The sequence below is a fragment of the Malaclemys terrapin genome, chromosome 7 (assembly GCF_027887155.1).
Source record: "Malaclemys terrapin pileata isolate rMalTer1 chromosome 7, rMalTer1.hap1, whole genome shotgun sequence".
In the NCBI taxonomy this organism is placed as follows: domain Eukaryota; kingdom Metazoa; phylum Chordata; order Testudines; family Emydidae; genus Malaclemys; species Malaclemys terrapin.
Genome location: NC_071511.1, coordinates 1004090 through 1028392, shown reverse-complemented (window position 1 = coordinate 1028392; position 24303 = coordinate 1004090). Strand labels below are relative to the sequence as shown.

General features: G+C 48.4%; 1 protein-coding gene and 1 long non-coding RNA gene across 4 annotated transcripts in view; one reads left to right on the top strand and one right to left on the bottom strand.

Annotated features, from left to right (window-relative positions):
* IHO1 (interactor of HORMAD1 1) overlaps positions 1–24303 on the top strand; it is a 52082-nt gene that overhangs the window by 5155 nt on the left and 22624 nt on the right. For 2 of the 3 annotated variants that reach the window (XM_054035986.1, XM_054035988.1), the window contains exon 2: positions 12675–12743. In XM_054035986.1, coding sequence (XP_053891961.1) covers positions 12688–12743 — 56 coding nt within the window. In that variant the 5' untranslated portion in view covers positions 12675–12687. Of the gene's footprint in view, positions 1–4961; positions 5043–12674; positions 12744–24303 lie in introns of those variants that run through there. The other variant, XM_054035987.1, reaches the window with a different exon arrangement.
* Positions 15564–20624, bottom strand: LOC128841189 (uncharacterized). Its single transcript, XR_008445780.1, has 2 exons — positions 20247–20624; positions 15564–17791 (listed from the first exon to the last, which is right to left on the bottom strand). It is a non-coding gene; the product is annotated as an uncharacterized LOC128841189 (long non-coding RNA).

The window sequence follows — 24303 nt, the reverse complement described above, 5'->3', positions numbered from 1 at the left end:
AGCCACCCCCGTCCCCCCAGAGCTCCGACCCCGTCCCCCTAGAGCCACCCCCGTCCCCCCAGAGCTCCGACCCCGTCCCCCCAGAGCCACCCCCGTCCCCCCAGAGCTCCGACCCCGTCCCCCCAGAGCCACCCCCGTCCCCCCAGAGCTCCGACCCCGTCCCCCCAGAGCCACCCCCGTCCCCCCAGAGCTCCGACCCCGTCCCCCTAGAGCCACCCCCGTCCCCCCAGAGCTCCGACCCCGTCCCCCCAGAGCCACCCCCGTCCCCCCAGAGCTCCGACCCCGTCCCCCCAGAGCTCCGACCCCGTCCCCCCAGAGCCACCCCCGTCCCCCCAGAGCTCCGACCCCCTAGAGCCACCCCCGTCCCCCCAGAGCTCCGACCCCGTCCCCCCAGAGCCACCCCCGTCCCCCCAGAGCTCCGACCCCCCAGAGCTCCGACCGCGTCCCCCTAGAGCCACCCCCGTCCCCCCAGAGCTCCGACCCCCTAGAGCCACCCCCGTCCCCCCAGAGCTCCGACCCCGTCCCCCCAGAGCCACCCCCGTCCCCCCAGAGCTCCGACCCCGTCCCCCCAGAGCTCCGACCCCGTCCCCCCAGAGCCACCCCCGTCCCCCCAGAGCTCCGACCCCCTAGAGCCACCCCCGTCCCCCCAGAGCTCCGACCCCCGTCCCCCCAGAGCCACCCCCGTCCCCCTAGAGCTCCGACCCCGTCCCCCCAGAGCTCCGACCCCGTCCCCCCAGAGCCACCCCCGTCCCCCCAGAGCTCCGACCCCCCAGAGCTCCGACCCCGTCCCCCTAGAGCCACCCCCGTCCCCCCAGAGCCACCCCCGTCCCCCCAGAGCTCCGACCCCGTCCCCCTAGAGCTCCGACCCCGTCCCCCTAGAGCTCCGACCCCGTCCCCCCAGAGCCACCCCTGTCCCCCCAGAGCTCCGACCCCGTCCCCCCAGAGCTCCGACCCCGTCCCCCCAGAGCCACCCCCGTCCCCCCAGAGCTCCGACCCCGTCCCCCCAGAGCTCCGACCCCGTCCCCCCAGAGCCACCCCCGTCCCCCCAGAGCTCCGACCCCGTCCCCCTAGAGCTCCGACCCCGTCCCCCTAGAGCTCCGACCCCGTCCCCCCAGAGCCACCCCTGTCCCCCCAGAGCTCCGACCCCGTCCCCCCAGAGCTCCGACCCCGTCCCCCCAGAGCCACCCCCGTCCCCCCAGAGCTCCGACCCCGTCCCCCCAGAGCTCCGACCCCGTCCCCCCAGAGCCACCCCTGTCCCCCCAGAGCTCCGACCCCGTCCCCCCAGAGCCACCCCCGTCCCCCCAGAGCTCCGACCCCGTCCCCCTAGAGCCACCCCCATCCCCCCAGAGCTCCGACCCCGTCCCCCCAGAGCTCCGACCGCGTCCCCCCAGAGCCACCCCCGTCCCCCCAGAGCTCCGACCCCGTCCCCCTAGAGCCACCCCCGTCCCCCCAGAGCTCCGACCCCGTCCCCCCAGAGCTCCGACCGCGTCCCCCCAGAGCCACCCCCGTCCCCCCAGAGCTCCGACCCCGTCCCCCTAGAGCCACCCCCGTCCCCCCAGAGCTCCGACCCCGTCCCCCTAGAGCCACCCCCGTCCCCCCAGAGCCACCCCCGTCCCCCCAGAGCTCCGACCGCGTCCCCCCAGAGCCACCCCCGTCCCCCCAGAGCTCCGACCCCGTCCCCCTAGAGCCACCCCCGTCCCCCCAGAGCCACCCCCGTCCCCCTAGAGCCACCCCCGTCCCCCCAGAGCTCCGACCCCGTCCCCCCAGAGCCACCCCCGTCCCCCCAGAGCTCCGACCCCCTAGAGCCACCCCCGTCCCCCCAGAGCTCCGACCCCGTCCCCCTAGAGCCCCCCAGAGCTCCGACCCCGTCCCCCCAGAGCTCCGACCCCGTCCCCCCAGAGCCACCCCCGTCCCCCTAGAGCTCCGACCCCGTCCCCCTAGAGCCACCCCCGTCCCCCCAGAGCTCCGACCCCGTCCCCCCAGAGCCACCCCCGTCCCCCCAGAGCTCCGACCCCGTCCCCCCAGAGCCACCCCCGTCCCCCCAGAGCTCCGACCCCGTCCCCCCAGAGCTCCGACCGCGTCCCCCCAGAGCCACCCCCGTCCCCCTAGAGCTCCGACCCCGTCCCCCCAGAGCCACCCCCGTCCCCCCAGAGCTCCGACCCCGTCCCCCTAGAGCTCCGACCCCGTCCCCCCAGAGCCACCCCCGTCCCCCCAGAGCTCCGACCCCGTCCCCCCAGAGCTCCGACCCCGTCCCCCTAGAGCCACCCCTGTCCCCCCAGAGCTCCGACCCCGTCCCCCCAGAGCTCCGACCCCGTCCCCCTAGAGCCCCCCAGAGCTCCGACCCCGTCCCCCTAGAGCCACCCCCGTCCCCCCAGAGCTCCGACCCCGTCCCCCCAGAGCTCCGACCGCGTCCCCCCAGAGCCACCCCCGTCCCCCCAGAGCTCCGACCCCGTCCCCCCAGAGCCACCCCTGTCCCCCCAGAGCCACCCCCGTCCCCCTAGAGCCACCCCCGTCCCCCCAGAGCTCCGACCCCGTCCCCCCAGAGCCACCCCCGTCCCCCCAGAGCTCCGACCCCCTAGAGCCACCCCCGTCCCCCCAGAGCTCCGACCCCGTCCCCCTAGAGCCCCCCAGAGCTCCGACCCCGTCCCCCTAGAGCCACCCCCGTCCCCCCAGAGCTCCGACCCCGTCCCCCTAGAGCTCCGACCCCGTCCCCCCAGAGCCACCCCCGTCCCCCCAGAGCTCCGACCCCGTCCCCCCAGAGCTCCGACCCCGTCCCCCTAGAGCCACCCCTGTCCCCCCAGAGCTCCGACCCCGTCCCCCCAGAGCTCCGACCCCGTCCCACTAGAGCCACCCCCGTCCCACCAGAGCTCCGACCCCGTCCCCCCAGAGCCACCCCCGTCCCCCCAGAGCTCCGACCCCGTCCCCCAGAGCTCCGACCCCGTCCCCCTAGAGCCACCCCCGTCCCCCCAGAGCTCCGACCCCGTCCCCCCAGAGCTCCGACCCGGCGCCGTGTGCGCCGCCCTCTGCCGGACCCCCCCGGGACCCCCCCGTCATCCACACACAGGGGAGCCCCCGGGACCCCGCCCCTCGTACTGCCGGACCCCCCCCCTCCCCGGGACCCCCCCGTCATCCACACACAGGGGAGCCCCCGGGACCCCGCCCCCTCGCACTGCCGGCCCCCCCCGGGACCCCCCCGTCATCCACACACAGGGGAGCCCCCGGGGCCCCGCCCCTCGCACTGCCAGACCCCCCCCCGGGAACCCCCCGTCATCCACACACAGGGGAGCCCCCGGGACCCCGCCCCTCGCACTGCCGGACCCCCCCCCCGGGACCCCCCCCGTCATCCACACACAGGGAGCCCCCGGGGCCCCGCCCCTCGTGCTGCCAGACCCCCCCCCGGGACCCCCCGTCATCCACACACAGGGAGCCCCCGGGACCCCGCCCCTCGCACTGCCGGACCCCCCCCGTCATCCACACACAGGGAGCCCCCGGGACCCCACCCCTCGCACTGCCAGACCCCCCCCTCCCCGGACCCCCCCGTCATCCACACACAGGGGAGCCCCCGGGACCCCCCGCCCCTCGCACTGCCAGACCCCCCCCGGGGACCCCCCATCATCCACACAGGGGAGCCCCCGGACCCCGCCCCTCGTGCTGCCAGACCCCTCCCCGGGGACCCCCCCTGTCATCCACACACAGGGAGCCCCCGGGACCCCGCCCCTCGCACTGCCGGACCCCCCCCCGTCATCCGCACACAGGGAGCCCCGGGGCCCCCGCCCCTCGCACTGCCGGACCCCCCCCCCGGGACCCCCCCATCATCCGCACACAGGGGAGCCCCCGGGACCCCCGCCCCTCGCACTGCCAGACCCCCCCGGACCCCACCGTCATCCACACACAGGGGAGCCCCCGGGACCCTGCCCCTCGTACTGCCGGACCTCCCCCCTCCCCGGGGGACCCCCCCGTCATCCACACACAGGGGAGCCCCCGGACCCCGCCCCTCGCACAGCCGGACCCCCCCCCCGTCATCCGCACACAGGGGAGCCCCCGGGACCCCGCCCTCGCACTGCCGGACCCCCCCGGGACCCCCCCGTCATCCACACACAGGGGAGCCCCCGGGGCCCCGCCCCTCGCACTGCCAGACCCCCACCCCCCGGAGACCCCCCGTCATCCACACACAGGGGAGCCCCCGGGACACTGCCCCTCGTGCTGCCAGACCCCCCCCCCGGGAACCCCCCGTCATCCACACACAGGGGAGCCCCCGGGACCCCGCCCCTCGCACTGCCGGACCCCCCCCCGGGACCCCCCCTGTCATCCACACACAGGGAGCCCCCGGGGCCCCGCCCCTCGTGCTGCCAGACCCCCCCCCCGGGACCCCCCGTCATCCACACACAGGGGAGCCCCCGGGACCCCGCCCCTCGCACTGCCAGACCCCCCCCGGACCCCCCCGTCATCCACACACAGGGAGCAGGGGAGCCCCCGGGACCCTGCCCCTCGTACTGCCGGACCCCCCCCCTCCCCGGGGACCCCCCCGTCATCCACACACAGGGGAGCCCCCGGGACCCCGCCCCTCGCACAGCCGGACCCCCCCCCCGTCATCCGCACACAGGGGAGCCCCCGGGACCCCGCCCCTCGCACTGCCGGACCCCCCGGGACCCCCCCGTCATCCACACACAGGGGAGCCCCCGGGGCCCCGCCCCTCGCACTGCCAGACCCCCACCCCCCGGAGACCCCCCGTCATCCACACACAGGGGAGCCCCCGGGACACCGCCCCTCGTGCTGCCAGACCCCCCCCCCGGAGACCCCCTGTCATCCACACACAGGGGAGCCCCCGGGACCCCGCCCCTCGTGCTGCCAGACCCCCCCCCGGGGCCCCCCGTCATCCACACACAGGGGAGCCCCCGGGACCCCGCCCCTCGCACTGCCGGACCCCCCCGTCATCCACACACAGGGGAGCCCCCGGGACCCCACCCCTCGCACTGCCAGACCAAGCAGCTGAACTTCGATGCCTGGAAAGATACTGGAACAAGTGATTAAATGATCAATTTGTAAGCACCTAGAGGATAATAGGGTTATAAGGAATAGCCAGCATGGATTTATCAAGGACAAATCATGCCAAACCAACCTAATTTCCTTTTTGGACAGGGTTACTGGTCTAGTGGATGGGAGGAAGCAATAAACATGATATACCTTGATTTTAGTGAGGTTTTTGACACAGTCCCCCATAACATTCTCATAAGCAAACTAGGGAAATGTGGTCTAGATGAAATTACTATAGGGTTGGTGCACAACTGGTGGAAAAACTACTCAAAGAGTTGTTTTCAAGGTTTACTATCAAGTTTGGAAGCTGTATCTAGTTGGATCCCAAAGGGGTCAGTCTTGGGTCCACTACTAGTCTATATTTTCATTAATGATTTGGATAATGGAGTGGAGAGTATGCTTATAATATTTGCAGATGACACCAAGATGGGAGAGGTTGCAAGCACTTTGGAGGACAGATTAGAATTCAAAAATGACCATGGCAAATTAGAGAATTGGTCTGAAATCAACAAGATGAAATTCAATAAAGACAAGTGCAAAGTACTACACTTAGGAAGGACTTTTCAAATGCTACAAAATGGGGATTAACTGGCTAGGTGGTAGTACTGTTGAAAAGGATCTGGGGGATATAGTGTATCACAAATTTTGATATGTGTCAACAATGTGATACAGTTGCAAAAAAAGGTTAATATGCTGGGGTATATTAACCAAAGTGTCATATGTAAGACATGGAAAGTGATTGTCCCACTCTGCTTGGTACTGATGAGGCCTCACACGGAGTTCTGTGCCCAACTATGGGTGCCATACTTTAGGAAAGATGTGGACAAACTGGAGAGAGTCCGGAAGAGAGAAACAAAAATGATCAAAGCTTTAGAAAACTTGATCTTTGAGGAAAGATTAAAAAACCTGGGCATGTTTAGTCTCAAGAGACGAGGACTGAGGGCAGACCTGACAACAGGGTATGCAGAGGTCTTCCAGGGTGTACATCAACTCATCTAGATAGTTGCCTAGTTTTAAAACAGGCTGTGTAAAAAGCACTAGTGAAATCAGGACAAACTAAAATTTCATACAATGACTTGTTTATACTGCTCTATGTACTATACACTGAAATATAAGTACAATATTTATATTCCAGTTGATTTATTTTATAATAATATAGTAAAAATTAGAAAGTTAGCAATTTTTCAATAATAGTGTGCTGTGACACTTGTATTTTTATCTCTGATTTTGTAAACAAGTAGTTTTTAAGTGAAGTGAAACTTGGGGTATGCAAGATAGATCAGACTCCTGAAAGGGATACAGTAGTCTGGAAAGGTTGCGAACCATTGTGTTAATTGTTCTCAGTGTCCACTGAAGGTAGGACAAGAAGTGATGGGCTTAATCTGCAGCAAGGGAGATTTAGGTTAGATATTGAGGAAAACTTTCTATCTATATGGATACTTAAGTACTGGAACAGATTTCACTGGGAGGTTGTGGAATCCCCATCACTGGAGGTTTTAAAGAACAGGTTGGACAAGCACCTGCAAGGGATGGTCTAGATTTATTTTGTCCTGCAACAGTGCAGGGGATTGGACTTGATGACTTCTTGAGGTCTCTTCCAGCCCTACGTTTCTATGATTCTATGAAAGACCTACAGAAATTAGCATATAAAACCATGGTAAAATGCATTATAGGAGAAAAATCACCCCCCAGATATAAATGTGGACCCACATAATGCAATTAAAAGGAGAGCTAAATTTATTAAATATAGAAAATTAATATATGTGTGGAAAATGGAGCAAACATTGCCCAATATTTACAGACTGGTCTAAAGATGAGAACGTGGAGAGTGGGGAACAGCATTCTGTGTCCCATCACTTGGAACAAAGAGATCCATTAGAGGATCAAATTTTGTAGTTGTTATGACAGTTGAACTAGCAGAGATAATGTTGGCGTTATACTGAATACAGGATGTGCTACCTACCTCCATTGTCATCTTAGATTCACTAACAGGACTACTGGAAATCAAAAATGAGAATACAGATAGTAGAAATGATATAATTAATGAAATATTGTTACTAACAGCAGACTTGGCACAGATGGGAGCCTAGATCTCACCGCATATCAGGATAGCAGGAAACAAGATGGCAGACACAGTAGGAAGAAATGCTGTGACAAAAATGATATTTTTGACATTTTGACAAATGATCCTTCTAAGTACATAGGAGTTGGAAAACCTAATTAAAAATGAACTAAGAGCTGAGAGGCAGGAAGTTGTACAAAAAAAACCAGGGGGAAGAGATTTCATAAAGTAGGCCTTGAAATTGAAAATGCTCACTTATTGCAAAACGCGATGGAAAGAGTGAGGTACTTCTACTCGGAATACTTACTGGATACGGTATTGTACACAATAACTTGGCTTTAATAAACACACAGATGGGCTGTGTGAGACATGCAAGGTCAAAGAAATGGTTGGTCACCTTCTCTGGGAATGTAAAGAGTATAACATTGATAGGGGAAATTTGTATGACAATCTCAGGCACCTAAAAGCGATGTTAATTAAAAAATATTGGGCGAAGAGAGAGACTGTAACTATATATGTGTCATGAAATCCAGCAGCTGATGATTATAGACTCGGAATGTGAGTTTGCTATGCCATAAAATACAAGAAGAAGAAAGTCGGCAGGGGGGATAGGGGGATGCGGAGAAATTCTAAAGTTATTCTCTAGGAAGGGAGAGTAGGGAGACCAGGAATGTCAAGGAACAGAACTAGAGAAGAGAAGGTGGGAAGTGCCTTCTCTCTGGGAAGCAGCTGGAAAAGAACGCTGAGATGGGAAAAAGACCAGATAGTATTCTCCAGGGACAAGCTGGAAGCCTGATTGAGATGGGGGCCTTGATGAGCTGTAGCCTGCTGGAAACCCCAAGTAAGGGGAGAATTGAGCCAGCCCCTGGATTGAGGGATTGATTGAAGCAGGGAGCCACAACAGGGGCACATCTGTGCTGCGGTGACTGCTTGCTGAGCCCAACAGGGCTTTAGGTTTGATTTGTGTATCTATATATTTTTGTTGGACTTCGATAAGGTCTCTATGTCCCTGGAAGTGGCTAGTCACATAAAGTGGTCTGGCTTCAGGGCCATGACATTCTTATGGCTCAATGACAGGTTTCAGAGTAGCAGCCGTGTTAGTCTGTATCCGTAAAAAGAACAGGAGTACTTGTGGCACCTTAGAGACTAACAAATTTCTTAGAGCATAAGCTTTCGTGGACTACAGCCCACTTCTTCGGATGCATATAGAGTGGAACATATATTGAGGAGATATATATACACACATACAGAGAGCATGAACAGGTGGGAGTTGTCTTACCAACTCTGAGAGGCCAATTAAGTAAGAGAAAAAAAACTTTTGAAGTGATAATCAAGCTAGCCCAGTATAGACAGTTTGATAAGAAGTGTGAGAATACTTACAAGGGGAGATAGATTCAATGTTTGTAATGGCTCAGCCATTCCCAGTCCTTATTCAGTCCTGAGTTGATTGTGTCTAGTTTGCATATCAATTCCAGCTCAGCAGTCTCTCGTTGGAGTCTGTTTTTGAAGTTTTTCTGTTGTAATATAACCACCCGCAGGTCTGTCACTGAATGACCAGACAGGTTAAAGTGTTCTCCCACTGGTTTTTGAGTATTATGATTCCTGATGTCAGATTTGTGTCCATTAATTCTTTTGCGGAGAGACTGTCCGGTTTGGCCAATGTACATGGCAGAGGGGCATTGCTGGCACATGATGGCATATATCACATTGATAGATGTGCAGGTGAACGAGCCCCTGATGGTATGGCTGATGTGATTAGGTCCTATGATGATGTCACTTGAATAGATATGTGGACAGAGTTGGCATCGGGCTTTGTTACAAGGATAGGTTCCTGGGTCAGTGGTTTTGTTCAGTGATGTGTGGTTGCTGGTGAGTATTTGCTTTAGGTTGGGGGGTTGTCTGTAAGCGAGGACAGGTCTGTCTCCCAAGATCTGTGAGAGTAAAGGATCATCTTTCAGGATAGGGTGGCTGTCACCTTCAGCCCCCAACTAAAACCTCTCCAGCGCATCATCAGAGATCTACAACTCCTTGATCCTTTACTCCTGCCACAGTCAGGAGCAGGGGTGTTGTAGCAACTTTGCCAGCATATTCTTACAAGATTTAAGAATGGTTCTTTGTACATTTTCTAATTAAGGGATTGTGCTTTCTAGAGACGCTGTTAGGCAATATTCTCCTCTTTCCAGTTGGAAGCAGGGTAAAAGAGAGATGTAGAGAATGCCAGTTTGAGTGATTCTGTTTTAACTGACCTTGCAAATTAATCATGTATTCTCCAGGATGTTGGCATGCACTCTTTGCAACATTGTAATGGGTCATGAGCCAGTAAAAAGATGCAAATAATTCTGCACTCAGTACTACTCTTAGTAAAAAAATGTTCAACTAATATAGTAAATACATGAATGCTTCACGAGAAGTGATAGGCTTTTCAGTCCATGTACTCTAAAGGCACAAAGCCCATTTTAAATTGTGTAGCTGAAAACCTAGTTGTATTATTCCCATAAATTCCGTGAGAAGATCAATGTCTTGCTTGAGTAAAGCTGAGCAAATAATTTGTAGCAGTAATTTATTCAGTGAATCGATCCTGTTGTTCTATTTGTGAACTGTATGCAACCAGCTCCTCAAATGTATTCATTATTCAAAATTATTCTCTGAATATTCTGTGACTAATTTATGATCTGTAGACTGTAAGCAGTTTTTCCCCCAGATACTCTATTGTGAGGTGTTGATTAGTTTTGACTGGACACAGAATCAGGTGTCCATTAGAGAGCTGACTGAAATTTTTCTTTCAAAACATTTTTCAGTGGAAAATGGCTTTCTGACAATGAAAATTTTAGTGAGAAAAATTGTGGGGGTTTTTTTATTTGGTTTTGTCAAAAAAGCAATAAACTTGGGTTGCTGAAAAACAAAGCAATTTGGGGCTTGGGGATTTCAATTAAAATTTAACAATACAGAAGAAAACAAAATATTTTGCTTTTGTGAAACTTTCATGCGGGGGCCGGTCATTTCCCAATCAGTGCTAGTTTAAAGCTTGTGACTTTTTTTAAAACTAAAAACAACATTCTGCAAATGTTCTCTTAATAAAGTCATAGATTTTTATGGACAGAAAAAGACCAGTATGATCATATAGTCTGATCTCCTATATGAACTGGCCAGAGGATTTAATTCAGCAATTTTTAATATTTTCAAAAACTGTGAATTGTTAGAGCCTATTAGCGAGCATTCCAGTCAGTGACTCATTCACTAGAATGTTCACAAAAAGTGAATGCAAAAGGGGAGATTACACAGCTGACACACACTCAGTTCTTTGTTTGAGCAAATAGTTGGATATATTTATATTTTAAAATATTTAGCTGGCTTTAATCATGATCATTTGTGCAATTCAAACGCACCTGCCAAGTTAACTATATTAACTCATTCATATACTGGGCTTCACAAATACAGGTGATGTTAGTAGCATAGTCTTTATACATAAAATTCCTAGTTCTCAAAAACCTATGTTTTAAATCCAACCTGAAGGTACCTCAATATTACAAAATCAGCTGTCATGGAACCTAGCTCCCTGATAGCCTGCATATAAATTTACCTTTTTTGTGGTAATTTGTGGTAATGATATAGAGACACAAATAAACAAAAAGAAACACCATGCAGAAACATTTAAAGATCTCTACTGCCTGATGTAAATACAATACCTAAAGTGGGGTTCTTATGCCAGATTCTGATCTCACTGACACTAGTGTATTTCCATTTACATTAACAGAGTTAATCCAGGTTCACACAGAAGTGAAATCAGAATAATTTACTCCTCTTCTGAGGATGGTCTCCTGGCTCCTTAAGTAGGGAAAGTCAAAAGAGAAAAATAATGCCTGGGCTGCAGTTTGCACTGGTTCTCCACCCGGTGCTAGATCTGCATCATGGTTCTGGTATTAATTTACAAAGCTCTCAATAGAATAGGGCCACACTATCTTAAATACTGCCTTGCTGACAGTAACCAACACAAAGGTCGTCATCAAGCACACTGCATTTAGCAGAGTCAGATACAGATTCAAGGGAGCAGCAGCAGGCAGAGCCCTCTGATAAGCCCCCTTTGCCACAGCGGTTCCCAAGTGAGCAGTAGATCCAAAATAACAGCCCATAACTAAACCAAGGGCAAGATGAAGAACTAGTTTTGTGCTCAGAATTACTGGTTTATGATAACACTGAGTAATAAGGAGAACTGAGTGGCCAGCTCTTTGGACCTTCTTGGTTCTCTACAGTGCATTCATATTGCAGTGATAGAAGTGGTGATCTATTCTATGGCTTTAAAAGTGTTTATAGATATTTGAAGAAAAGAGTGATATGGTCTGAATGGCAGGAGAGGAAGATTATTTTGTCTGTGGTGTTCTGAATACAGTAGAGGGAACAAGTAGACAGGCAAGAGGAGGAGATTGCATTCATCAAGGCAGGAGATGAGCAAAGCATTGTCGAGCTTTTTAGCCATGGGGATTGAAAGAAATATATATTTTTAAAGATATTGCAGAGAAAGAATTGACAGGATTTGGTGACTTCATAGAAGTGAGATAGGAGAGCAGGGAGTTGACTGACACTTAGGTTGCAAGCCTGGATAACAGTGAGGATAGTGGTATAACCCACAGTGATGGAGATTTTGAGACGGGAAGTTAAAAATAAATTAATATAAGATAAATATCAATAAAATGATGGTTCATATTGAGTTTGGGATGGATTGGAAAATAGGGTTGCTTCAGCTTCATTTATAGAGGTGACAAACTTGGATGCTTAGAACAATACGCTTGTTATCTGCACAGAGCTCGGTACTGTATGTGAATAGTGTGGTGCCTTTTGACATACAGGATTCATCTGCAGAGAGACTTGGTTTGAAATACTCCCAAGGCTTGTTAACTTCCAAGAAAGCCTGAGGGCTCCTTAGCCTACAGACTTCATCTACACAGTGCTCCATGTCTGGCGAAACACAAATCAGCAGAGGTTTCCAAAACCCCCGCTGAAGCTGCAGCGCTAAAATCAGAATTCTGCTTTGAACACTTGTTTAACATATCCGACATGTTGGTTGAGTTTGAAAATTTTACAGCAGACGAATATAAACTTTAATTCAGGGAATCTTATGTTTACCCCAGCAGTTAGCCCCAGCACCTACTTGCTTGAGCCCTGGAACCTCTTTCATTACAAATGAAGCACTGCTCAATACATTTATTGTATGCAAACAGAGTAAAGACTATACAAATAAAATATATAGTGGGTGCTCTTGTAGAGCCAATTTTTACAAAGCTGAAAGCAATTATGAGCCAGAGCAGCTGGCAGAGAGAACTTGAACAGAAAAATGTGAATGATAATTGAGACTTGTTTAAGAATATTTTTCTAGATACCCAAAAATCCACAGTCAAGAAAGGCTATGCTGGTTTTAAAAAAGCAAACCAACCTGAATTAGAGGGAATGTCTTATTATAATGTGTCATTGCCAGTTTGACAGAGATATAGCTGTTAAAATTTGTGCCCTCTGGATGCAGTAAATATTTGCATGTTAAGCTAATTGATGACAATCCTAATGTATTTTCCTTCATTTTTAACAGATAAGAATAAAAAATGAATTTTAATGTCTGGAATATCAAAGAGATGTTCAGTACTCCCACAGCCACAAGGTAAGTGGTTTGGGGTTTTGTTATTATGTTTATAATGTTCAAATAATCATGATAGCCTCCTGGCTGTATTTAGCTAAAAGATTGAGTAGCTGCTCCCATTAATTTGCAGTAAAAGTTATTTAAATTGCCCTTTGCAGAACTAAGTCAAATAAACCGGAAACATTGTCTGCTGACATCCTAATTTTCCTGGCGTGTTTATTCCTGAGGTCATTAGCAGGTCTCCAGTTAAGGAGCTGATATGACTGTTGTTTGGTGTGATGCATCAGTACAACTTAGACTTCAGCTACTGAATTTGAGGATCTCCATGAAAAAGTCTAAAATAGCTGTGCTTACAGTAGCACTGATCTGATACTGTGTTCTATTTTTACTTGAGAAAACATTAAAACACATAAGAAAATGTTTTACTGCCAGATAAAATTATTGGAGGCTTTGTGTGTCTTATCTGTGATTTCCTCTGTGCTATTTACACCTTAAGGGATATTAAGTACAACCTTAGTCCATCCCGTGCTTTGCTGCTCATTGGGCTACCCACATTAGCCATCCTTGCCTGTCATCTGCCCTTCTCTCCAAATTTCCCATTTCATGTTGAGGTGCTTGATGTCGTTCGGAACTGTTCAATTCCATGTTATTCGCAGTCTTCCTCTCTTTCTTCATGTGTTTTCTTGCTTCCATTCCAGGGCAGTATTTGGTAAGCATTCTTTTTCTCAGCACATTCCCCAGCCACTGATGTCTTCTTTTATAGATTATTTGTGAGTGGGTGCCTTGTCCAGTCATTTTTCTGACTTCTTCATTCGTCTTCCTATCTCTATATGTTATTCCCAATATTCTTCTCAGACATTTGTGATGAAATGCATTCAGCTTTTGCATCTCTTTCTTGGTAAGTTGCCATGTCTCACTGCTTAGGAGGAGGGATAGCTCAGTGGTTTGAGCCTTGGCCGGCTGACCCTAGGGTTGGGAGTTCAATCCTTGAGGGGGGCCACTTTGGCAAAATCAGTACTTGGTCCTGCTAGTGAGGGCAGGGGGCTGGACTCAATGACCTTTCAAGGTCCCTTCCAGTTCTAGGAGTTATTTATTTTATTTATATGTTGTGATGGCGATAACAGTTGCTTTGTATACATTCAGTTTTGTCTTCAGGGAGATGTTTTTGAGTCTTCCAAATGCAGTGTTTGCCTTCCCGATTCTTCTTATTTCCTCGGAACTGGTACCATCATGGCTAATGGTATTTCCAAGATATGTAAAATTGTCCACCTTCTCCAGTTTCTCTTCTTCAATTTTTATTTCTCTCCCTATAGTCCCCATTAACACGACTTTACATTTCTTTGCATTGTATCTCAAACCTATCTTCTTCATTACTTCTTTTACGTGATTTGTGCATTTTTGTAGTCCGTTGGCATCTTCATTGATAGAGCGATGTCGTCAGCTAAGCGTTGAATTGTTCCATTTTAGGCCATATGTATCACTGTTGCATCATTCTAATCCATAGTCAATGACTGGCATAAACAAAAAACGAGACAGGACACACCCCTGCCGTACACCTGTCTTGATGCTGAGTGGCTTACTCCATCCATTTTCCATTTTCATGGAGCATATTGAGTTGGCATAGAATGCCTTCAAATGTTCATTAATTTTGTTGGAATTAAGTACAAAGGCCTCTGTAATTAATGAAGACTAAGAAAAAGCCTATGTATAAAGGCTTTTAATCTGAGTGATGTGCTGAAGGTTTCATGTCACCAGTACTAAAATATCCTTGGAATTTCTAAAATTAATACATGACAATTTCTTAATGCAAAAAGTATTGCATCCAACACAGGGGAACTCTGTATTGTACCTCATCTTGACAGATAAAGAGGAATTGATTGCAGAACTAGAAATTAGTGGTTGCTTTGATGCAAATGATCATGACTTGATACCAATGATTAATTTTTGCCAGGGCTCAGCCCCAGCTCCTCTGAGTTCATTGCCCTGGCACCTCTGGGCTTAGGGTGACAAGACAGCAACTGTGAAAAATCAGGACGGGGGTGCGGGGTAATAGGAGCCTATATAAGAAAAAGACCCAAAAATAGGGACTGTCTCTATAAAATCGGGACATCTGGTCACCTATACTGGGCTTGCCACATGAGTTATGAAAATAAATTGCTTGAGCCCTGGCACCTAGTTGCTTGAGGCCTGGAACCTCTTTCATTATAGATTAAGCATTGCTCATTACATTTATTGTATGCAAGCAGAGTAAAGCCTAAACAAATAAAATATATACTGGGTGCTCTTGAAGAGCCAGTTTTTACAAAACGGAAAGCAATTATGAGCCAGATCAGCTGGGAGAGAGAACTTGAACAGAAACATGTGAATGATAATTGAGAGTCATTTAAGAATATTTTACTCGATCCCCAAAAATCCACAATCAAGAAAGGCTATGCTGGTTTTAAAAAAACCAACCTGGCTTAGAGGGAAGTGAAAACATCTTATATACACACACAAATGGAAGAAAAGGGAAGTTAGTAGAAATTGGAAGCTCTGAATTGTATCCTTTTGCTTTCCTTCTCAATTTCTTACAAGTTAAAAATCAGTGGTCAGCAAAGTTAAGGACCATAAGAGTTTAAATATATTAGGAACAAAATTAATACTAATAATGGTATTAATCCATTACTAGATGGAATTGGTAGAATTGTTAATGAGGCAGAAGTGTTCAATAAATACTTCGGCTCTGTATTTGAGAAAAGCCAGATGATATAATCATATCATCAATTTGTCAGGGACTTTTTAACCCAGACGGCAAGGTTCGTTGTCTGACCGCAGAGTGAGAGACAGGCAACACCAGCAAGGTCCAATACAAGCTCTTTATTGAAGAGTGCACACAACAATAGAGAGCGGCCCGTCTCCAGAGAGAACCAGCCACGATTACAATAACTAGTGAGATTATATAGACAGTTCCGTCGCGTCATAGTTAAAGCAACCCAATCCCCTCCTTTACTAGTTAAAAGCTTCTAATATTCATGCATATCTATGTTCTTTGACAGTACAAACAGTTCATGATTCCTCAGCAGCTTCTTATCAGCTTTTTCGTCATGCACTAGAAACTAGGAGAAAGTAGGGAGTTAAGAACAGAAACAGGGAGTGGAGACTGCAAGGTCTCCATATGTCCAAACAAACCGTTCCTAGTACATTTGGTACAAGAATATGGTCCCCCCCTTTATCTCATTCTTTGAAGCCCAAGCAAGCATGTCCTCATGTTTCACAGAGAGACAGGAATGGCCCAGCAACTACAGTTAGCCTAACTTTGGCTAAGCTGGCCAAACAACCTGTTCTATACTCCATTTTCCTTGGACCTAACAGTCCCCCCTTTGTCCCTGGAGTACCTCGAAGGGACTCCTGGGACAACTACTGAGCAGAAAGATTGGGGTTGGTTACTTTTGGGCAGAACACACCTTGGCGCCCATCCAACGTTCAACTTTTATTATAACATACAAGGCCAGTAAGCCGCATATAATTACAACGGCGCTTCGGAGTACATTATGGAGCCAACCACCTATATCTGGAATCCAATTGAACAGGTTACTCCACCAGGATTCAATTCGCTTCCCTCCGTGGTCCTTTGCTACTTCCATAAGGTGGTTTGCTCTTTCCTAAGTGGCATTATAAACGTCTGGGACATACACACAGCATTCTTGTCCAATTAATGCACATGTTCCTCTCTGAGAGGCCAGTAAAATATCTAGAGCCAAGTGGTTCTGGAGAACCATCTGCCTTAGTTTTCTCTGTGCGGTTGCCAAGTCCACCAGGGCATCGGCGTTAGTCTAATTTCCCAGATGTCTCGGTGAATTACCCAATCCCACATGCATCTTCCCCATGGACCCGGCAGGATTCGGTATGTGGGAGCCCACACCTCCCTAACCGGTCCATATGCTTGGAAGGAGCATTGAGAATGTCCGCACTTCCACCAGGAAGTCTCCAAGTATTTCTTTATGGCCACAGATCAGATGGTACTCCTGATGTGTCTGTAAGGGCAGTGGGCCAAGCCTGAACATGCTAGATCCCACTGCAATGCCTTCCCAGCCTCAGTGATATTCAATACCATCTCTGTCAGCAACTTCTGGGTCATAGAACTAAGGACGGAGATAACATGTAACTCACTAATTCCAGCCTGTACCTGGGTTAGCTGTGCTCCACAAATAAGGCTTGTGGCCTTCTTTAGTTGCTCTAATTTCTTATTATGTTTTTGGTTTTTTAAAAATATTTTAAACTGCTGCTGTACTATTGGCCCTATCCCATAGGGATCCGGTCAAGTCTCTCTTCTTTCTAGAGGAAATAACTCAAGCCCTCTGTTGTGCTAATCTAATACAGCCCTTTTTGCATTTAAAATTTAATTAGGGAGGGCAATACATGCTGAAGGACTTATTCAAAACACAGGGCGCAGCCTGTAGAATAAACCCCAAAATTCAATCAAAACCACATTCCCAAGCATGGGTCCCACAAGTTTCTTCCTGCCAGTGTATAATTCTTTGTTTCTTCACCAGGGTCAGTTCTTAATTTTTTTTTGTAATCAGGAATTCCTGGACTTTGGTGGTTTCAATGGAGCAAGTGTTCCTTCTTCTCTTTTTCTGAAACAGTGTGGTTCAGCATCATACAGGGGAGAGGTTACTAGCACATCACCCTGTAATGGGTTTTGCTTCTTTTAGGAAAAAATCCAAAGGCACAGTAGGTCTGTCAGTGGACAAGGGAGAGGTTACTAGCACTTCACCTTGTCTTTTTTTTCTTTTCCCTGCTGTCCAGAAGGCACAGCAGAGTTAGAAGGAGGAATAGGCTGATCATCAGTCGGAGAGTCCTCCCGAGGTGGAGGGGTCTTTTTGCAGTGAGAAACATGAGTCCAGGTAGGCAGTACTTGGCACTTCACAGCGGTGTTGGTGGTTAACAGGACTTGGAAAGGGCCTTTCCAGCATGGAGTCAAAGCAGTCTTTCGTTGATGGACTTTACATAGACTCAGTCTCCTGGTTTCAATGAATGGCAGGGCTGCTACGGTCTTTAGGTAGCACTTCTTTACCTGTGAGAAAAACCTAACACATTTCATTAATGCCTGGCAGTGTTTTGCAGATTTTACAGCTGCTTCGGCACATTCAGGCCCCCCTTTTCTTGGCTGTCAGCCAAGTCTTAGCTGTGGGCAGTGCCCTTGGATGGGCCAGCATCTTATCTTTAGACTGAGCTTGCTAGCTATTTTTTTTTCCAGTTAACTCGTTCTGTTCTTTTTCCTTCTTTCCTTCTTGGCTTCTTTTAACCTACAAAGGAAACTTTCACTTTTCACTCATACACCTTTTTTCAACAATGAACACATACACATTGCCATTATACAGTACATTAGTCTTATTATTCAATGTATGCCACATACACCCTTCTAGTAAAATAACTTCTATACAGAGCTTTGGAGCAACAAACCAGGACAAGCACACCCACCTTTGAGGAGTCCACTCGGTACAACCTCTCGTGTCCAATAGCTTTCCTCCCTCCCCAGCCCTCTGGCTAGAAATCTGAGATAGCCAGAAGGATCCCATGGGCAATATGGGGAATGGGTTAACCTTCCATGTCCTTGCTTCCAAAGACTGTTAATATGCAAATTTTAACAACATTTTTTTTAATTAAAAGCTTTTTTTTTTTTTTTTACTTAAGCAAATGTATTAGACTTTAGTATATCACATTTTTCTTGATGTATTTAAACACATTGTATTCTAAGTTGAATAAAACTAGTATCTGCTTTTTTATTTAACCGTTTTATTTAATTTTGAACTAGACTGTCTTATGAAAATATTAAACACAACAATTCTGGCCACAGGACAAACACCACAAGACAGGACAAAGAACACAAAAATCATTCTTATTGTACCAGTAAATGCATGGTACGTTGAATGCTGTTCAGCTGGTATCCGTTTTCTCTGATGATTTGAAAGACATTATTTACTTAAAATATTTCCTTTATATACACATACTCTTGTTGATTTTAGGCAAAACTGAGGAATTACCCCATATTTCCTTGTATTTGTTTCATAGGCAGCCCAGGTTTCAGTGGCTTCTACCTTATTAGTTGGAAAATTGCATTAATACAGATGCTTTCTGGCTTGCTTCTAGATCCAAAACTATCCACAGCTTAAAGATTCTTACTTTAAAAAAGGACACAATTAACTTTCCTAGACTTTTGATTGCCTTTTACTTCTAACTTCTGCTTTCAAACACACAGTGATCTGAAAAAGACAACACAACCTATATTGGCAAGTTTGCATTTCTTTTACCTCTGCTACAATATACACTGCACATATTCTGGGGAAAATGCACATCCTCTCCACAATTCAATTTCTACAACACTAGCCACATCAATTTCTACACAAGGTGTAACTGGTTTTTTTATGCTTACAAAATCTCCATGCACCCACAGCAAAGTGACAGCTCGACCACACAGAGCCAGGGGCACTGTCTTTCTATCTCTTTACTAGATCTTTTATCTGCTATTTTGTTACCCAAAAACAAATTTAAATCTTATATTCTTCTGACTTTGACTACCCTGCTGCAGCCACAACTTTTGGTCTTTATTTAAAACATTTTAACTCTTGTAGCATTAAGTCACTTTAAGGATTAAATGCTAAATACCTTAAACAACACTAGTTTCCTGTGCCTGGCAAAAGTATTCTCGGTTTTTGCAACTTTAAACAATACCAATTTATCTTAAACTTATAAAATACAGATTGTACACAGCAGGAGTGTTCTTCAGCAAATTAGACTAACGTATTCATAGTCGAATAATTCCACTTAAATAACTTCTTGCCTGGATTACTTACAGAAATTCTTACCAAGTTTCACTGCTTAATTCCCTCTAGCAACTATAGAGTTAACTTCTCACTCTTGGGAGGGCTGTTCTTTTACACCCTGGGGTCTCTTTCAGAGATTCCAGTCCAGGCCGGCTGCCTGGGGCTTCTTCAGCATCCCCAAACCACACCAGCTCCAGGGTCTCAAAGGCAGACTGTTGGATCTCACTGGATAGTTAAGCTTTGCAAATGTAATCTCAGCACTGTAACTTGTACTGCCTTTGGTTTGCCTCTGTCTATATTTTTTCACAGCCAGCTGGGGCCGAAAGCAGTTTTTCTTTTGGTTTATAGTTATACCATACAAATAAATAATCCATTTGTCCCGGTCTAAGATCAACCAGGATATTCCTGAGGGAATCCATCCTGTCAACAGAAAAGGTTCTGCACCTTGGCCAGTCTTTAGTCGGGGACAAATGGGTAGTAAAGGAAGGCCATTGAATTTGGCATAAATTTCTCATTTAGATTTAGTCAAACCGGTTGTTCCAGAGATTTCCTTCCAATTTCTAAGTACCAGAGACAACGGGGCGTCCCCCGGGCATTGCTGCCAAACTGTCCCATTTAGCCTGTAGGGACTCTAACCCTACTCCGGGGACTCTAACCCCTCACTGGGGACTCTAACCCCTTTCCCGGGGACTCTAACCCCTTTATGGCGATCGCTTACCTTATTCAGGGACTCGAACCCCAAAGACCTGACCTCCCCAGGGACTCGAACCCCGAAGACCTGGATCCTACTCAACGGGTAGGTGGACATTGCTGGGTTTCTACGGGCTTCAGCTGGTTCACAGAACTCGCCTTATCGCCGATGCAGGGATCAGGTTACCGGGCAAGGCTCCTCGAAGCCAGAGGATGCGCGCTGCGTTGCTTCGGAGTCTGATCCCGCACCGGAGAGTCAGACGAGTCCCGGCGGAGTCGCCAAATTTGTCAGGGACTTTTTAACCCAGACGGCAAGGTTCGTTGTCTGACCGCAGAGTGAGAGACAGGCAACACCAGCAAGGTCCAATACAAGCTCTTTATTGAAGAGTGCACACAACAATAGAGAGTGGCCCGTCTCCAGAGAGACCCAGCCACGATTACAATAACTAGTGAGATTATATAGACAGTTCCGTCGCGTCATAGTTAAAGCAACCCAATCCCCTCCTTTACTAGTTAAAAGCTTCTAATATTCATGCATATCTATGTTCTTTGACATAGTTCATGATTCCTCAGCAGCTTCTTATCAGCTTTTTCGTCATGCACTAGAAACTAGGAGAAAGTAGGGAGTTAAGAACAGAAACAGGGAGTGGAGACTGCAAGTCTCCATATGTCCAAACAAACCGTTCCTAGTACATTTGGTACAAGAATATGGTCCCCCCCTTTATCTCATTCTTTGAAGCCCAAGCAAGCATGTCCTCATGTTTCACAGAGAGACAGGAATGGCCCAGCAACTACAGTTAGCCTAACTTTGGCTAAGCTGGCCAAACAACCTGTTCTATACTCCATTTTCCTTGGACCTAACAATATGATAATGATGAACTTTCCATTCCATTATCAGAAGGGGTAATCGTATTAGTCTATATCCACAAAAACAACGAGGAGTCCGGTGGCACCTGAAAGACTAACAGATGTATTTGGGCATAAGCTTTCATGCATAAAAAACCCCACTTCTTCAGATGCATGGAGTGAAAATTACAGATACAGGCATAAATATACTGGCACATGAAGAGAAGGGAGTTACTTTACAAGTGGAGAACCAGTGTTGACAAGGCCAATTCAGTCAGGGTGGATGTGGTCCATTCCCAATAATTGATGATGAGGTGTCAATACCAAGAGAGGGAAAATTGCTTTTGTAGTGAGCCAGCCACTCCCAGTCCCTATTCAAGCCCAAATTAATGGTGTTAAGTTTGCAAATGAATTGTAGCTCTGCAGTTTCTCTTTGAAGTCTCTTTCTGAAGTTTTTTTGTTGAAGGATGGCTACTCTTAAATCTGTTATTGACTGTCCAGGGAGATTGAAGTGTTCTCCTACTGGCTTCTGTGTTACTATTCCTGATTTGTGTCCATTTATACTTTTATGTAGAGACTGTGGTTTGGCCAATGTATATGGCAGAGGGGCATTGCTGGCACATGATGGCATATATCACATTAGTAGATGTGCAGGTGATAACCCCGTGATGGTGTGGCTGATGTGGTTGGGTCCTATGATGGTGGCACTAGAGTAGATATGGGGACAGAGTAGGCAACAGGATTTGTAACAGGGATTGGTTTCTGGGTTAGTGTTTCTGTGGTGTGTAGTTGCAGGAGAGTATTTACTTCAGGTTAAGGAGCTGTCCAAAAGCGAGGACTGGCCTGCCTCCGAAGGTCTTGTAGATCGTTGATGATGTGCTGGAGAGGTTTTAGCTGGGGACTGTACATGATGGCCAGTGGTGTTCTGTTATTTTCCTTGTTGGGCCTGTCCTGTAGTAGGTGACTTCTGGATACCCATCTCGCTCTATCAATCTGTTTCCTGACTTCCCCAGGTGGGTATTGTAGTTTTAAGAATGCTTGATAAAGATCTTGTAGATGTTTGTCTCTGCCTGAGGGATTGGAGCAAATGTGGTTGTATTTTAAAGCTTGGCTGTAGACAATGGATTGTGTGATGTGGTCTGGATGAAAGCTGGAGGCATATAGGTAAGTATAACGGTCAGTAGGTTTCCGGTATAGGATGGTGTTTGTGACTATCACTTATTTGCACGGTAGTGTCCAGGAAGTGGATCTCTTGTGTGGATTGGTCCAGGCTGAGGTTGATGGTGGGGTAGAAATTGTTGAAATCCAGGTGAAATTCTTCAAGAGCCTCCTTTCCGTGGGTCCATATGATGAAGATGTCATCAGTGTAGTGCAAGTAGAGGAGGGGCGCTAGGGGACGAGAGCTGAGGAAGCGTTGTTCTAAGTCAGCAATAAAAATGTTGGCATACTGTGGGGCCATGCGGGGACCCATAGTAGAGCCACTGCCTTGAAGGTATATATTGTCCCCAAATGTGAAATAGTTGTGTGGGTGAGGACAAAGTCACAAAGCTCAGCCACCAGGGGTGCCCTGGCCTCATCAGGGATACTGTTCCTGACAGCTTGTAATCCATCCTCATGTGGAATATTGGTGTAAAGAGCTTCTACATCCATGGTGGCCAGGATGGTGTTTTCAGGAAGATCACCAATGCATTGTAGTTTCCTCAGGAAGTCGGTGGTGTCTCGAAGATAGCTGGGAGTGCTGGCAGCGTAGGGTCTGAGGAGAGAGTCCAAATAGCCAGATAATCCTGCTGTCAGTGTGCCAATGCCTGAGATGATGGGATGTCCAGGATTTCCAGGTTTATGGAGCTTGGGTAGCAGATAGAATACCCCTAGTTGGGGCTCTAGGGGTGTGTCTGTGTAGATTTGTTCCCATGCTATAGCAGGGAGTTTCTTGAGCAGATGGTGTCCATTCCACTGGTATTTCAGGAGGATGTTACACAGCAGCTACTAAAAGTTAGACTTTTTTAAATCAGCAGGTCCAGATAACTTGCATCTGAGAATTTTCAAAGAGCTGGCTGAGGATCTCTTGGGGCTGTTAATGTTGTTTTTCAATAAATCTGGGAACACTGGGGAAGTTCCAGATGACTGAAAGAAAGCGAATGTTGTGCCAATATTTCTAAAGGGTACATGGGAAGACCTGGGTAATTACAGGCCTGTCATTTTGCACAGGAACAGTGTCAGGCTGAAGAAATGACTACTCTTCTTCTTCTAGCCTTAGTCACCTAGTACTTCTCCATTCCAGTCTGTCTTGAAGCAACTAATCCTCAGAAACTCCTCAACAAATCAAATCCTTTTGTATAACATCCATCCATCTAGTTTTGGGTTTTCCAAAGCTTCTCTTGCCCTCTATTTCTAATTGTAACACCCAGTTTCCTATATATTCTTCCAATCTCCTTCTCACATGCCCAAGCCATCTAAGCCTGGATTCCATCAGCTTTTCTATAATTGGTGCCACCTTAACACTTCCCTTAATTGATTTGTTCCCAACAACATCCATCCTTATAGCTCCAAGCATCAGTCTTAACATTTCCATTTCCATTGTATTCAAAATCTGCTCCTGTCTCTTCCTCGGTGCCCAGCATTCGGAGCCATCCAAAAGTGCGTGCCTAATTCCCTTGTAGATCTCACTTCTCAAGTTGATAGGAGAATACCTGTTGCAGATCACACCACTCAGTTCTCTTCATTTAGGCCATACCTTTCCTGTTCTGCTTATATTTTAGTCATTGAGTTCACCACTATTCTGCCCTATCAAACCTAGGTACCTGAACTTCTGTACCTTTGGTAGTGCATTGCCCCCAGACTTAGTCACTTTGTCATCCAGCAAGGTATCATTTGAATCTGCCGTTTTATTTCTGATGATTTTCATGCCATTTCCTTCAAGCACACACCTTCATCTCTTTAAATCTTCTTCACTTCCTCTCTGCTATCCCCCTTGAGCACTACATCATCTGCAAAAAGCCTGCACCAGGGTGCCACTCTCTGGATGTTTTCTGTAAGTGTATTGAGCATGTGAACAAAAAGGGGCTTAGTGCTGACCCTTGCCATATTCCGACTCTTACTAGAAACTGTTCAGTTTCTCTGCATGGGTTTCTAACTGTGGTAAGTTTCAGAGTAGCAGCCATGCTAGTCTGTATCCGGAAAAAGAACAGGAGTACTTGTGGCACCTTAGAGACTAACAAATTTATTTGAGCATAAGCTTT